The sequence below is a fragment of the Vulpes vulpes genome, chromosome 15, assembly GCF_048418805.1.
Source record: "Vulpes vulpes isolate BD-2025 chromosome 15, VulVul3, whole genome shotgun sequence".
NCBI lineage: Eukaryota > Metazoa > Chordata > Mammalia > Carnivora > Canidae > Vulpes > Vulpes vulpes.
In genome coordinates, this window is record NC_132794.1 from 88,086,212 (window position 1) to 88,101,421 (window position 15,210).

Sequence of the window (15,210 nt, forward strand, 5' to 3'; positions counted from 1 at the left end):
GAGACAGTTGGTGAAGAAAGAAACACAGAGCAGAAGCAGGTCACAGAACTGCACTGCCCCACCCCACTGTCTTTAGAAGCCTCAACCCAGTCGGTGCTGGTATGTGCTGCCCTGTCCCCCAGGTGGCAGAGCCCAAGTGAGCCCTGGCCGGTGGGGCCTTTCCAACACACCCAACCCACAGTCACTGACCCAAGAGTGTTCCTCCCGCCAGCTCACCTGAGGGTCTGTAATGGTCAGGTAAGTTTTGACAGTTTCCAGCACAGCCCGGCGAGGGGCTGGGGTGTCCTCGGCTGCAACAGGCTGCCCATATAGGTTGAAGAGGATTGGCAGAAAGTTCTTGGCAAAACGGCTCACCTCCACACGGTCAGCCTCTGACAGGAAGACCAAAGTTGGCATAAAAGGGGCAGGAGTCAACCCCACCTCAACAGTTGCTAGGGCTATGGCCCAGAGGCATCCTTTTGGAGGACACGTGACAGGCCCTGGAGCCCATGGATTTAGGGCTTCTTGGGGACACTCTATGCTCCTCCATGGCTCTGTCCTCTGGGTCAGCCAAGAGCCAGCCACACGATAAAGTCCTTAATGCTGACCAGACAACACCCAGCAGCTGTCAGCACGGTGGGAGTAAAGAGAGGAAACGGGGCAACTTTTAGTGTCCTACTGACTCCTTGGGTCCCCAGCAGAAGCCCCAGGTCCTTGCACAAGATTAGCTGTGGCTCAGGCAGTGAGGTACAGCAGGCCAGGAGACCTGGGCCACTGCAACCATCCCCCTCCTAGCCCTTGACCCCAGAGCCCACACATACCTGCCTCACAGCCCTTGGTGATGAGGGTGCGCAAGGCTTGGCACACAGTGACTCTCAGGTCTGGACGCTCACTGATGGCCGTGCCCAGTGTCCGTGCCAGCCCTTTGAAGGAGGTGGCTACATCTGTGGGCCTCGTGCAGAATCCAGGCAGGAGGGTCCAGATCTGGGGAGAGGGATGGGAAAGGAGAGTGATGCCTAGCAACTCAGGCCCCTGCACCACCCAACCCACATCACCCCAACTGATCCCTTACCTGCCACTGGAGCGTATCATAGATCTTGGATTCCACTGTCCTGCCCGCCTGGGCCAGATCCATTGCTGCAGTGTGACACAAGGATACAGTGGGGCCCTGGGCACCCTATGGGCCAGCAGGCCTCATTTTTCCCAAAACCAAAAGCCCAATAATGCGGACAGGACTTTGGGTGATTCTTCCCTCCCCACAAACGGAAACATAATACTTGTTCATCCTAAAAAATGTAAAACACCTACATAAAATGGGAAGTAGATGTCTCCTCATAATCTTCCTCCCCCAGGGATACCCACCATCTCTTCTAACTTCTTTACATTTCTTTACATACACACTTTAAAAAGCACAAACAAAACTGTACTATACATATATCATTCTGAAACCTGAATTATTTGACAATAAGGTTTCTAAGTGGTAGGCTACATGATATGCATGCTGCGTGACCACTACATTTAATGCTTGCATGACAATTATTGTTCTGATTTTACTGATGAGGAGCAGATCCAGAGAAGTTGAATCAACTTGCTCGAAGTCACCCAAATGTGGTGTGGCTCAGCTGAGATCTGAATCCAATCTGTTCAATTCACCATCTACTAAACATGCCCATTCCCACAGGTTTCCCTTTCTTCAGAGACCACACCACGGCCCCCAGTGGGGCTTTATCATAACTAAGTTTACCAGAACTCTACTGAGAAACACATACATTTTATCAGGTTTTTATTAGGCACAGCTCTGCATACTTATAAATTGGTGTGTATTTGTCTAACTACCATCCCAGTAGGAGAAGAGGCCATTGTTTGCCTGCCACAGGGCAGGGTCCTATAAAGGGGATATGCTTGGCTGTGTCTCTAAGCAAAGGGAGGGACAGCCCCCCTGAGGAAGGCACTTGAGCACTAACTGGCCACCTGCTTGGCAGAGGGACACTAGCCAATGTCCTAGGGCTGGGGGTGTTGGACAATGAGCCCTTCCTGATCCCTTCCAGCCAAAGCTCCAGGTCTAAGGTGAGGCCCATACCTTTGCTCTTCAGGGTGGTAGCCAGGGGTAAGAAATAAGTGGTGAAGAAACCAAGTCGCGTTTCCCGGACATGGTCCCGGATGACAGGCAGCAGCCAGCTCCGTGGGAAATCCAGATTCTCCCTGGGAGGAGGGAGGGAAAGCCCAGTGAGACGGTAGCACACCCAGCAGCACATCACCTGCTAAGCCGAGGAACAGCTCAAGCCTTGCTGTGGCCTCTCCCGCTGATTCCCATGTGACACAGAGACTTCACCCCAAAGAGTGAACAGCTTGCTGAGAAGAACAAGCTGGCTGACTGCCCTGGGGCTTGTAAAGAAGCCAGCCAGGGTCACACTTACTCAGAGCCATCGATTTCCAAAGGCACAGCCTCCAAAACCACCTCAGGACCCATGCTGGCCACCGCAGCCCCCACCGCCTGGTCCAGAGCTGCCGTGTGAGGGAAATGGGGGGAGAGGCGCAGGTCACACAGAGACTGGAGGCACTGGAGCAAAAAGACAAGAGATTACACCAAGGTGTGCTGACAGAGCTAGCACCCATCCCTGATTCTGGGCCAAAGTCTCTAAGAGGATGAGGTCAGGAGCATCGGCCCAGGTTATGATCTAGGTCAGAGGTCACAAAACAATAACTAAACCTTAACCTAGTGAGAAGTCTGACCTCTCCCCCACCACCCAACAATTTTAAAAATTCTGTATGTTAGTAACATGTAAAAACAAGATTTCATATACAAATACAGATTTCCAGTTTATCTTGAGAAATGAGAAACTCTGGCAAAGGCAAATGACAGACTCATGTGTGACAATTAGCAATTTAGCAAACACTGAGGAGTGGTTGCCCCTCAAGATAGAGCTGTGGCCTCTGGCCCACTACCCCCAGGACTCCCAGGGCCTCACTTGTAGAAAGCCAAGTTTGTCAATCTAACCTATTAGAGGCCAGGCTTCTTGGGGAAGCCCCTGTTGTCCCAGGGCAGTTCCTTTCTTCCAACCAGCAGTGGTAGGAGTCCGTGAAAGCTCCATGAGGCTAGGAGCTGCTGCTGTGAGGACTGGGGCCTGCCTCCCCAGCCAGGGAGGATCCCAAGGGGATCTCTGATTCTTAGATGATTTACTCTGGGTTGCAGTAACCTCTCTGGAACGTAAGACTGCTTAAAACATTATAATCCCTTATTATGGTGGAGAATTTATAGAAATAAAAAGAAAAAGATGGCAGGTGATGATGAGACGGTCCCCCTGGTTCCCCATTCAAAGCCATCCGTTGCAGCCAAGACTAGTGAGCAGGTACTGGCAGAGGGGCCAGGGGAGGTCCCACCCCTCTTTTTGTTTCTCCCATGTTGGCTCAGATACCATCCTGGAGACACAGTACTGGACACCTGCTGTGGGTGCTACTGGGGGTATAATGTGGAGTAAAGTGCAGAGGTAACAAGACACGTGACCTCTCTGGGAGCCCACAGTCCAACAGCCCAATCACCACCTCCTGCCCTGGCCCCAGCAGTTCCCTAGCTCACCTTCTTCATCACAGGATGGGCCTGCTTCCCACATGCCTGGAAGAAGATACCCAGCAGCTGCAACACAGAGCCCCACGCTGCGTGGAACTTGTACGTCAGGCCTTCCTCCACCGCCCTGCCAAGGGAACAGGCAGTCAGGGCCAGGTTCATGCTCACCCGGGCATGACTGGCACCAGGAGGTACAGACCAACAGTTGGCTGGTAAAGATGGAGCCCCAGGAAAGGCCAATGGGGAGAACTAGCATTTATGAAATAGCCACTGTGTTCAGTTTCATTTATGTAATCCTGCTGCTTAAAGAAAACTCTGTGAGGTACATCCTTTGTTCCATCTTCAGATGGGGAAACTGAGGCTCTAAGAGATGAAATAACCTGCCATGGTCACTCTGCTAGTGGCCATACTAGGCCTCCAAAACCCATGCTCAGTCATGGTCTTGTGTTTTCCCAGTGTGATCCAAGATGGGATGCCAAGGTAGGTGGTCTGGGCAGAGTGGGGAGAGTGGCACCACGTGGCTGTACCTCTCAGCTTAGCCTTCTGGAGATTTTAGGCAAGAATGGTTGATGGGGTTTAATGTGTGGAAATGGGTAATCTAGAGGCGAGGGTGGCTCTATTTCTGAGTTTTCCTGAAACTTCATCACAGATGTATCCAAGGGCAACAGGCACAGCACCCAAAGCACCACACCTCAGAGCTGAGCACACACCCAGGAGAGACACCAAGGCTCCTAGTTTTTTTCCCGGGCCCACGCCAGTGTCTACAGTGCTCCATGGCTCCTCACTGCCTGCAGGGACAGCCACGTCTGTGAATGGCTCCTCTTACGGACATAAATGGCAGCACGGCACGTGAATAAGAGTGGGCTCTGCCATCAGGCTGCCACTCCCTAGATGGGTGACCTCAGCTCGCCCAGCTAAAAACTGGGGGTCAGTCAGTACCTATCTCCTTGAACCACAAGGACTACCAGTGGTTTTTATTCACTTTAGTACTTAAATACGTGCCAGATACAGTTTTGAGAACTTCACGTACACTCCCTCATTTAATTCTCACCTCCATCAGTAACCTTGGACAGATGAGGACCCTGACGTATCTAGGCATGGAGGACGTGGAGGAACTTGCCCAGGTGACTGGCCCAGAGTCCGTACTCATGAGCACCACACTATGGCACCTGCAACGTGGCCAGTGCTCAAATCAATAGCAGCTGCTCTGGTGCTGAGCACATGCCCACGGTAAGTGACAAGTAGAACACTTTTCATTACAAGGAACTTTCTAGAAGGCACACCATATTCCCTCCTAACATGGATGCTATGTTCTCACCTGAACATCTTGGCGATATACTGGGCAGGGCCAGAGGCTGATGAGGTCACAGAGCCAATGCTGGCCATGTGGGGAGCAACACATTCCTTCAAGATCTCCTGCAAGAGAAGAAGCCACAGATGTCTGGGCCTACAGCAGCCTCCCAGCACCACCCAGCCCTCCTAGGTGACTGCTTTTGCACACCTCTAGGAAGCCTATTCCACTCTGAGATCTCCCCAGGATGCAGCTGGAGGTCTAGGGTGAACTTCAGGAGACAAAGTAGCCAGTACAACTCTACACTCTCTGCTTCCCCCCCTAAAGCTGGGGCTGGGGCTGCAGTACCTGAAGGCTCTGAGTGGCAGCTGTCACCACCTGCGAGTGTGAGGAGAGGAGGCAGGTGGTCGCAGTTCCAAAAAAGCGAGGAAGGTGGCCTAGCCCCAGGTCCCGCTGCAATCTGTTGAGACAAAAGGCTTCTGCGGGGCCTGGCTCTGGGCCACAGGGACCCACACAGCCCCAGGTCCAATGACAGTCATTGATCTGCAGGGTTCTACAGGGTCCTCCTAGTGGGCAATTTTAAAAAATGCTATAATTCAAGGAATAGCCACACGTGGTAAAAAACCCAAATAGGTCTTCAGAGTACAAAATAAAGAGTATGCTCTCTTTGTCACACCTTTCTCCCAGATTGACCTTCAGATGCACTTCCCAGAGGAAAATCAAGGTTAAATGTCTCAAATACTCTTCCCAAAGTTGTCATATATATACAAACACAGAAAACAGTAACGTATGCTAACATCTATGTAACACTTCTCATACACCAAGCACTGACATAACAGGCGTTTGTTCATTTACACCTTGTAAAAACCAAGATTAACTCCTACTACCATTCCCATTGTAGAAGTAAGGAACCCATGGCACAGAAAAGTCGAGCAAGCACGCCATAAGGAGGAGGGAGGGGTCATTCATACCCTGGTAGTCCTGCTCCAGAGCACACAGAGAATCACACCATCCATGCCCTTCTCAATACATCTTGGAGGTCTTTCTGTGTCAGCATGCACCTTTCTACTTTAGTAACTCACTGTACATTGACCAGTCCTCTCCCCAAGCACATTTACATTTTTGTTGGTCTCTAAGTTTTTTTGCTATTACCTATATAGCATTACAACAAACAGCCTGGGATGTATATCATGGCACAAATGTGGGAGGCCTGCTGGTAGGATTAGTCCCGAGAAGCAGAGGGGGAACTTGAGTGGCTCAGTCAGCTGAGTACCTGACGTGGGCTCAGGTCACGATCTCAGGGTCCTGAGACTGAGCCCTGCATCAGGTTCCCTGCTCCGCGGGGAGTCTGCTTCTCCCTCTCCCTCTGCCCTTCCCCTGACAAATAAGTAAAATCTTTTTTTTTTTTTTTTTTTTTTTAAAGATTTTACCTATTTATTCATGAGAGAGAGAGCCAGAGACATAGGCAGAGGGAGAAGCAGGCTCCATGCAGGGAGCCCGATGCAGGATTTGATCCTCGGACTCCAGGATCACGCCCTGGGCCGAAGGCAGATGCTCAACCACTGAGCCACCCAGGTGTCCCAAATAAAATCTTTAAAAAATATCTTGAGAAGTGGAGAATGAGGCTATTTTGCCATTTTCTGGCCTCTCCAGGTAAAAGTTGGACGGTGCAGGGAAAAGGATGAGGGCCTGGTGGACCTGGGCTAGAGACCCTCCTTTGCTCCTTAGCAGAGGGATGACTAGCTACCTCACAGTGCTTCCATTTTTGGTTCATGAAAAAGGCTAGGACCTTCCTCCCGGGGTGGCTGTGATGCGTGAGATGAATGATAACAGAAAGCACCCAGCACAGAGCCTGAGAGCGAGGGCTAATAGGAGCCCTTCAGCAGAAGAGGGAAGACACAGCATGGTGGGGCTCCAGGGTCTTGAGACACCCCCACTCCAGGCAAAACACAGGTCACCGGTAGATACACTTATTTTCTTCTCAGCCTTTTTCTGGAAAAGTAGAATCATCAAGTGGCTACTATTTAAGTGGCCAAGCTCAATGTGAGTTTTATGACAGACACAGGGCCGAAACTGGGGTTTACGGGACTGTGAAGCCCAGAGGAGGGGACTGTTAACCCAGGTGGGGAGAGGGCTGAAACCACAAAGTGGATGCGATCTGAGGAAACCAACTGCACAGGATTCAGTCAGGAGGTGACAATAATCAGGATGGAACTGGCACCCCACCCTCAGGGCCCCAGCATGGTGCACTGAGCCCCCCTTGTGGCTCCTTAGAGCTCACTGATAACTGCTCTGGCAGGAAAGCAGCAGCCCCAGCGGACACAGGCCACGCTACCCTGCCCCGTGCCTCATACCACAAGAGCTGGCCTATAGCTTGCCTGACAAGGAGATACCACCAAGCCTTTCCAGCTTCTGGCTCACATCCCTCCCATCCATGCCACAGAGCAGGTCGGCTGGCTGGAGGCCCTGGGACACCCCTCTGCCACACCTACCTGACCAGGTTGATGTGGGCTTTCTCCATGACCTTAAGCCAGGCCAGCAGGGGTTGTAAGTCATTCTCGCTGGGAATATAGTCATATAAGGCCTAGAGGTGGGACAGGGAATATGCAGGTGACTGAGCAAGTGTGTCTGGAGTGGCCTAATGACAATGACCCCTTCTCATCCCCAGACACCAGCATGTCCCACTGACAGGCCTGCATATGTGGCCCCAAAACTCACAGGCCCCATTGCCTTCCCAGCTCTTGCCTTTCCCTAATCCGTGAAACCCTTCCAATTCTGCTCCTCTGGGGTCAAAGTCTCTAGAAGCAGATGAGTAAAACTTGGGTCTCACAACCCTTTGGATATCACAAAAGCCACAGAGTCTTTTCCTGGAAAAATGTACACGGGCACACATATGCATATTTTGCAAACAATGTGGGTAATGTTTATGTCCCCTTTCCTCAAATCCATCCAGGGACCCCTAAATTTGAGAGTCTCTGCTCAAGTTATGAGTTATATCATGAGACCACACTGAAATAGTTTATTAAGTTAACTAAGTGTAGAGTCAGAGCCCCCATCTCCTGTGAACACTGATGTGGCTTTGGTAGCCGGTCTCCTAGCAGCCTACTTCCTGTCTGCTTGTCTATTATAGCCTCTTCCACTGGGCCAGTCCCATCAGCCCACTCAACCTCACTCTGTAGAAAAGTAACAAGCCCCCTGCACCCCAGCACTGCCACACCCCTTTACCATCAGGCCTTACCGTGATGATTTGGGCGTTGAGCTCTGCCGACAGGGTGCCCAGGGTGGGCTTGGCGTGGAAGAGGCTGTGGAAGGCCTGCATGGCACAGGCTGTCACCAACTGGAGAGGACATGGAGGCTTAGTGGGGGACTGCAAAGCCCACGGCTGCCCTAGACATCTCAACCTCCAATTCTAGCCAGTGGGCTGGGGAGAGACCCAGGCCCCTGACCTCAAGCATGCTCCCCACACCTGGACATTCAGAAGACTGTCACTTACGAAGGCTTGGCAGCTACTGAAACATTTTTAAATGATTTAAATAAAGATAACAGAGAAACATGAACAAAACATCTGTAACAGAATGGGCTAAGAAAGCAGGCTATTAAGTGGTATGCAGGCTATAATTATGGCTGTATTTTCGCACGTTTTTATCTATGTTTGTTTATTAAAAAAAAAAGTCTGAAAGGATACACAGCCCAATTGTTCTGAATGGGTTTTTTCTTTTAAACAACGATCTTATTATTTATATAGTAGATACTTTAAAGTATGCATGTGAACAAACACTACAAGATATATATAAAGATTAATAGAATTGGGCTAGCATGACAGAAATGCAAGAGATCATTTTATGTATTAAAACTGTTATACCAAAAAAAAAAAAAAACAAAACCTGTTATACCAATTTGTTAGTAAATAAGAAAAAAAAAAAAAAAGACCCACAATTGTGGCTGAAACAGAGCTCGAGCAGGAAAGAGGACTGGTACCTTACCAGCCCTGCCATGGCTCCCCACTCCACAGAACTGAACCCTGAAGCCAGCTCCCAAAGGGATCAGGACTCTGAAGACAGCCTGGTCTATCCAACACCAAGGACAGCTGATGTCCTTGGTGGTAAGCAAGAGTAGGGCTGGAGTGGGGAAACCCCAGGTCCTGCTCTGGCCTGCCTAAGCAAGTTCCCAAGCACCAGCATTTTGGCCCTGATGTCTGCAGTTCACCCCCAACCCTGGCATGCTCCTCTGGCTTCCTGGCTGAGCTCACCACATGGCTCAAGGTCATGACCCTGAGGAGAGTCTCGCTGCAGCTCTTCACCAGGCTTTCCGGGAAGCAGGGCAGCAGGTCCTTTAGCAGTGTCAGCATGTGCAACACAGTGGTGGCCTCCTTGGAGCCTGGCATACAAGAAGGAGCTGAGCCTCTGGCCCACCCTCTGCACTGTGCCCCGTCCTCCCAGGCTGGCCTCTGTCCCCACCCGCCTTGCCGTTGACCTGGTTCCCCACCTCCAGACTTCTCAATCTCCTGGATGCAGAACTTGGCAGTGGAAATGGCAGCAGGATGATGGGCAGGGACTTTTTCACCAAACATGAACTCACTGCCCTTGAGGACTGAGCACACTCCATGCTGGGCAGCCTTCCGGATCTGAGGGGAAAGGAAAGGGGGGCCAGGGCCGGGTCAGCATACACCCTGCAGCCCTGATGGCATGCCTCCTCCATGGCTGATGCTGTACCCAGGCCTGCCTGTATGCACATTCCTGAGCTGAGCAGTAAGACAAACCTCAGCTCCGATCCCTGCTTTCCTGCTAACTCACCAAACGGCCTTGAGTAAGCCAACCACTTCATCTTTGAGCTGCAAGGTCCTCATCTTTATTACAGGGATTCGGTCAGTCACCCAGCAATACTAAGTGTGACCAAGCCAGGCACAGTTCTCGAGGCTGGCAGTCTGGCAGTGACCAGAGTAAACAACTCACACTCTTCTTGGGAGACAGAAAACAAACATACACCAGAAGGTAAAAGTACAATACAGACAATATAGCAAGGGTTGGTGCTTTTTACACAGTGGCCAGCAAAGTGTCACTCCAGTGAAGTGACATTTCAGCAGAGACCTGAAGAGAGTGAGGGAAAGGCCTCATGAGTACACAGGGAAGGAGGTATGAGCCTACCTGAGGAAGCATGCTGAACACACTGAACGATCGAGGACTGTTATTTCTATGTGCCCTAAATTCCTGGAGGAAATAGGGTGGCTGACCAACATTTGCTGAGCACCTGCTGTAAGCCAGGAAGAGCGCCAGCCTGGCCTGTGAGTGACACTGGAGTCGCCCTACACCATTGTGGCAAGGTTGGTATTACTATTCCTATTTTCCAGCTAGGAGACCAAGGCTTGAAAAGCTCATGTAACTTGCCCAAGGTCACAGCGTGAATGGTGGATCCAGTATCCAACTAGGGTCTTCGAGCTTCCAAAGCCCCACTCTGCCCCTTCCTGCCACTGTAGTTAAATTTGTCACTGACCAATGAGGCAGGAGACTCAGGAGGGCGTGACAGTGAAGACCCCTTCTACAGGATAAGGCACTGCCTCTCATCTTCTAGGACTAAGCAAATAAGGCTTCAGAGGCAAAAAGCAGCAGCTCAGAGCAACCTCCCTGATCCTACTCAGACAGATTGGCCCCAGCCCACTTACTAGAATAGCGCCCCCCCACCATACTCTGGGGGCCCAGCAGCCTCACCTTGGGCTTAGGGTGCACAGTGAAGCTCAGGAGCCCATGGTACACCTGCAGGGTCACGGGATAGCTCCAGGCCTCCAGGTCCTGCTTCCGCAAAAGGGTGGCCAGGCAGGAGAGGATCTGTAAGACAGAGTCTCTCAGCTTCGCTGGCTTCAACCAGGTGGAAAAAGAGCCCAGGTTCTCTCCAATTCCAGAAAATCGCCCAGGGATCCATGTGAGGTCCACATGGTACCTATACCTCTCCCAGAGAATATCCAGGATTTGGCCAAATCTTCGGGGCTCTGGAAGATGGTGAAGGGGAAACAGACACAGACACTAACCCATCGGACGGCAGAGGTAGAGCCACTGCTGGTCTGCGCCGACATGATGTCCATGAATGCTCTGGATGTATCGGAAAACTTCCTAATAAGCACAGGGCTGGGCACGCTGTTCGGGGAGAGAAGAGCTGGTCAGAGGCCCTAGGGGCCTCCTAGAGCAGCAGGTGCTGACCCAGGCCTGGTCTGAATGAGGAAGCTAGACACAGGGAGGCAGTGCTGGCCCAGCACTCAGCGAGTGAGCAGGAGACAGGACAGGAACCCACCTTTTCCAACGCCACATCAGTGTGCTTTCCAGGGACCTGAGCTTGGTGCCTCTTCCCTTCACCACGGTCATTCTCCATTATCCACGAGATGGGGCCTCACTAGCTTGCCTCAATCCTCTCCCTACCCTCCCCCCTCACAGCTACAGGCTGCCGTATCCTGGTGGCCACACCCTAGTGCCCCCTTCCTGCCCCACTCACGGCAGCAGGGCCGCCTGATTTCCAGGCACCGACACTCACATTCTGTGACAATATCCCAAGCCACCCTGGGAGCCTCATGGTGAAGAATGCCAGTTGATACTTAATAATTCCCTGAGCCTATTCCTCCTGCTGCCATTCCCTTCTCCCCAAAAAGACTTGGGGTTCAGACCAAAGGTAGGACTCACCGCTTCAGGACAAGGTTCAGCAGGTACGCAACAGCAGCCAGAGACTCAGGGGACTCCACGGCCTCCACTGTTGTCATCTGAGGGCCAGACCACAGGGTGTTAATGGAAGTGTATAAGCTGGGCAGATGGGGGGCTGAAGCCACCATGTCCACAGCAGGATAGTTAAAACCAAGAACTCTGGTGTCAAAGGTCAAATCCTGGCTCTGCCACTGTGACTTTGGGCTAGCAACTAAATCTTTCTGTGATTCAGCTTCCTCATTTTTTTAAAAAGATTTTTTAACATTTTTATTTATTTGGGGGTAGGGGGAGCAGAGCACAAGCAAGGAGGAGAGAAAGGAGAAACAGACTCCCTACTGAGCAAGGAGCCCAACGTGGGGCTCCATCCCAAGACCCTGCGATCAGGACCTCAGCTGAAGGCAGATGCTTAACCGACTGAGCCACCCAGGCATCCTGCTTCCTCATTTGTAAAATAGAATACATTGTTGTAAGGTTTCATCAAATTCATACACAGCAATCACAACACTGCCTGGCACATAATAAAAACCATGTATCATTATCTAACTTATTTCATTATTCTAGAGGAGTTGGAAGGCTTTTTCTCTAAAGGGTCAGATAATAAATATTTTAGGATTTGCAGGCCATATATGGTCTCTGTTGCATATTCTTTTGTGTGTGTTTGAATAATCCTTTAAGGATATAAAAACCATTTTTAGTTCTCAAGCTGTAAAAAACAACAGGCCATGGATCAAATTATTTCCATGGGCCATAGTGGGCCAACCCATTCCAGAGTAGTGGTTCTCAAACTTTTACACCCTTAGAATTTCTTGAAGATTCCCCAAAGAGGCTTTATTTACATAGGTGATATCTACTGATGCTTACCACATTAAAAATTAAAACTGAGAAATTTTTAAAATACAAGTATAATGCAAGCACAATTAGCTACTGAAATAATGTCATCAGATAGGAGGTAACTTCTGGAAAACTCCATAGTACACTCATTAAAGGATGAGAGTGAAAAGGCAAATGATGTTCTAGTATGTTATAAAAATAATTCTGATAGCCCACCAATCCCAGTAAAGGGTCTTAGGACCCCCTCCTCTCCCTACCTGCCCCTGGCCACACTTTGCCTATCTTTTTCTAGAGGATCCTCTAGGCCTAACTCAGCTCCATGGATCAGGGAAGAAAAAACAACATTAACAACCAGAGTAGTGGATTTTTGTTCTATAAGGATACTGTAACAAATACCACCAGCCTTTCCAAGCCACCACCTGAGAATGAGTAAAGCGCTCTTTTTTTCTTTTTTACTAATCTCTTTGCCCAACATGGTGCTTGAACTCACAACCCCAAGATATCAAGAATTGTATGCTCTCCTGACTGAGCCAGCCAGGAAGCATTTCCACTTATTCAAGGATGTCCTGCTCTATATCCTCATACCAGAGGCACCCATCTTCTCTCTACAGCTGTTCTGGACACCGACTTTCAAGTCACACCTACTTACCAATGCAGCGAAGTACTCAGTCTCTGTCTCCTTTCCTCCCTGGGAGCGAATCACCTCAGTGACAGCAGCCAGAACAGCACAGATCTGCATGTAAGGGAGAAGGCATCTATGACATCTATTTTAGATTGAATCCTGTCCCTGGGCTAGCCTCTTATCCTTATTCCTTCACAAATTATTCTCCTGACAAAACCTAGAGATAGGCAAGATGAATTGCATTCATACACACAATTGCATGCATATACACCATAAGGCCTAGCAAAATGTTTGCCAAAACTCCACCTCTAGGACTCTGTCTCTTATAGGAATATCTGCACAAAATTGCAAACATTTAGGTAACAAATGCGTTCACTGCAGTAACAAGCTGGAACAAGGCAGCCATCAACAAAGGGTCAATAAAGTACTATTACTACATAATAAGTAATGATTGAATCAAATACTACAGGACAATTGAAAAGAATGAGGAACAATGCTATATTAATTTAGAACTACTGTTCAGTGAGGGAAAAGTATAGAACACTGCATATAAAATATTATCTGTAAAGCTAAACAAAAAAATATAGAATAGTAATGTTCCTAAGGGGCTAATGAGCACTTGGAACATGGTTAGTGTGACTGAAGAACTGAATCTTTAATTTATAAATTTTATTTTTTTATTTTAATTTTTTAATTTTTTAATTTTATTTTATTTTTAATTTTTATTTATGATAGTCACAGAGAGAGAGAGAGAGAGAGAGAGAGAGAGGCAGAGACACACAGAGGGAGAAGCAGGCTCCATGCACCGGGAGCCCGACGTGGGATTCGATCCCGGGTCTCCAGGATCGCGCCCTGGGCCAAAGGCAGGCGCTAAACTGCTGTGCCACCCAGGGATCCCTTATTATTTTTTTAAATTTATAAATTTTAAATTTAAAAATGAATACTTGAGGGGCATCTGTGTGGCTCAGTTGGTTAAGCTTCTCCCTCTCCTGCCCCTCCCCTCCCTTCACCTGCGTGCGTTTGCACACAGGCTCTCTCTCAAATAGAATCGTTAAAAGAAAATAAAAATAAAGATTTTATTTATTTATTAGAGAGAGAGAGACAGTGAGATAGTGAGCAAGCAGAGGAAGAAGAAGGGGCAGAGAGAGAAACAAGCTCCTAAGGTGGGATGTGATCCCAGGACCTAGGATCATGACCTGAGCCTGAGGCAAAGGCTTAACCCACTGAGCCACCCAGGCACCCCTAAACAAAATCTTTTTTTAAAAAAATGAATACTTGATCTAGTTATTGGAAAACATAGGTTTGTTTGTTTTTTAAGATTTATTTATTTGAGGGAGAGAGAGAGAGAGAGAGAGCCCGCGCACACGCCTTTTATGTGCACATGAGTGGTGGGGAGCGGCAGAGGGAGGAGGAGAGAGAAAACCCCAAGCAGACTCCCCACCAAATGCAGAGCTGGACTTGGGGCTCAATCCCACTACCCTGAGATCATGACCTGAATCAAAATCAAGAGTCGGATGCTTAAATGACTGAGCCAACCAGGTACCTTGAAAACATAGATTTAAAACAATTTACAGGAGCACCTAGGTGGCTCAGTGGTTGACCTGCCTTTGGCTCAGGTCGTGATCCTGGTCCTGGGACAGAGTCTCCCATCGGGCTCCTTGCGGGAGCCTGCTTCTCTCTCTGCCTGTGTCTCTGCCTCTCTCTCTTTGTGTCTCTCATGAATAATAAAATCTTTTAAAAAATAATAAAATAAAATAAAAAACAATTTAGATATATGAATCTATTTTTGTGACTATAAGTTTTATGAAACACAGATTTAGAACAACTTGAAAATATGAACCTACTTTTGCAATTGTAAATTTTATGACCAAATCAAATACTTTCAAAGAAGAGTTAGCATCCAAATAGCGGTGTAAAGGTAACACGCATTCCAGAATTTGAAGACATAATATGATTAAAAACAATGCAAATCATCTCATTTTAGGGATCCCTGGGTGGCACAGCTGTTTAGCACGGGCCTTTGGCCCAGGGCGCGATCCTGGAGACCCGGGATCGAATCCCATGTCGGGCTCCCGGTGCATGGAGCTTGTTTCTCCCTCTGCCTATGTCTTTGCCTCTCTCTCTCTCTCTCTGTGTGACTATCATAAATAAAAAAAAATTTTTAAAAAATCTCATTTTATATTGATTGTAGATTGGAATAACAATATTTAGATATAGTAAGTTTAGGGTAGTCTGGGTG

The 15,210-nt window shown here is 49.0% G+C and overlaps 1 protein-coding gene across 1 annotated transcript in view; it reads right to left on the bottom strand.

Annotated features, from left to right (window-relative positions):
- The window catches only part of RRP12 (ribosomal RNA processing 12 homolog), a 30,711-nt gene that overhangs the window by 13,405 nt on the left and 2,096 nt on the right, over window positions 1-15,210 (bottom strand). The window contains exons 3-18 of the mRNA XM_025991353.2: window positions 12,999-13,082; window positions 11,501-11,577; window positions 10,858-10,963; window positions 10,541-10,657; window positions 9,321-9,459; window positions 9,085-9,212; window positions 8,074-8,172; window positions 7,328-7,419; window positions 5,184-5,295; window positions 4,863-4,960; window positions 3,557-3,671; window positions 2,397-2,539; window positions 2,060-2,181; window positions 1,052-1,116; window positions 801-963; window positions 217-371 (exon numbers count right to left, since the gene is read on the bottom strand). Coding sequence (XP_025847138.1) covers window positions 217-371; window positions 801-963; window positions 1,052-1,116; window positions 2,060-2,181; window positions 2,397-2,539; window positions 3,557-3,671; window positions 4,863-4,960; window positions 5,184-5,295; window positions 7,328-7,419; window positions 8,074-8,172; window positions 9,085-9,212; window positions 9,321-9,459; window positions 10,541-10,657; window positions 10,858-10,963; window positions 11,501-11,577; window positions 12,999-13,082 — 1,815 coding nt within the window. The remainder of the gene's footprint in view (window positions 1-216; window positions 372-800; window positions 964-1,051; window positions 1,117-2,059; window positions 2,182-2,396; window positions 2,540-3,556; window positions 3,672-4,862; window positions 4,961-5,183; window positions 5,296-7,327; window positions 7,420-8,073; window positions 8,173-9,084; window positions 9,213-9,320; window positions 9,460-10,540; window positions 10,658-10,857; window positions 10,964-11,500; window positions 11,578-12,998; window positions 13,083-15,210) is intronic.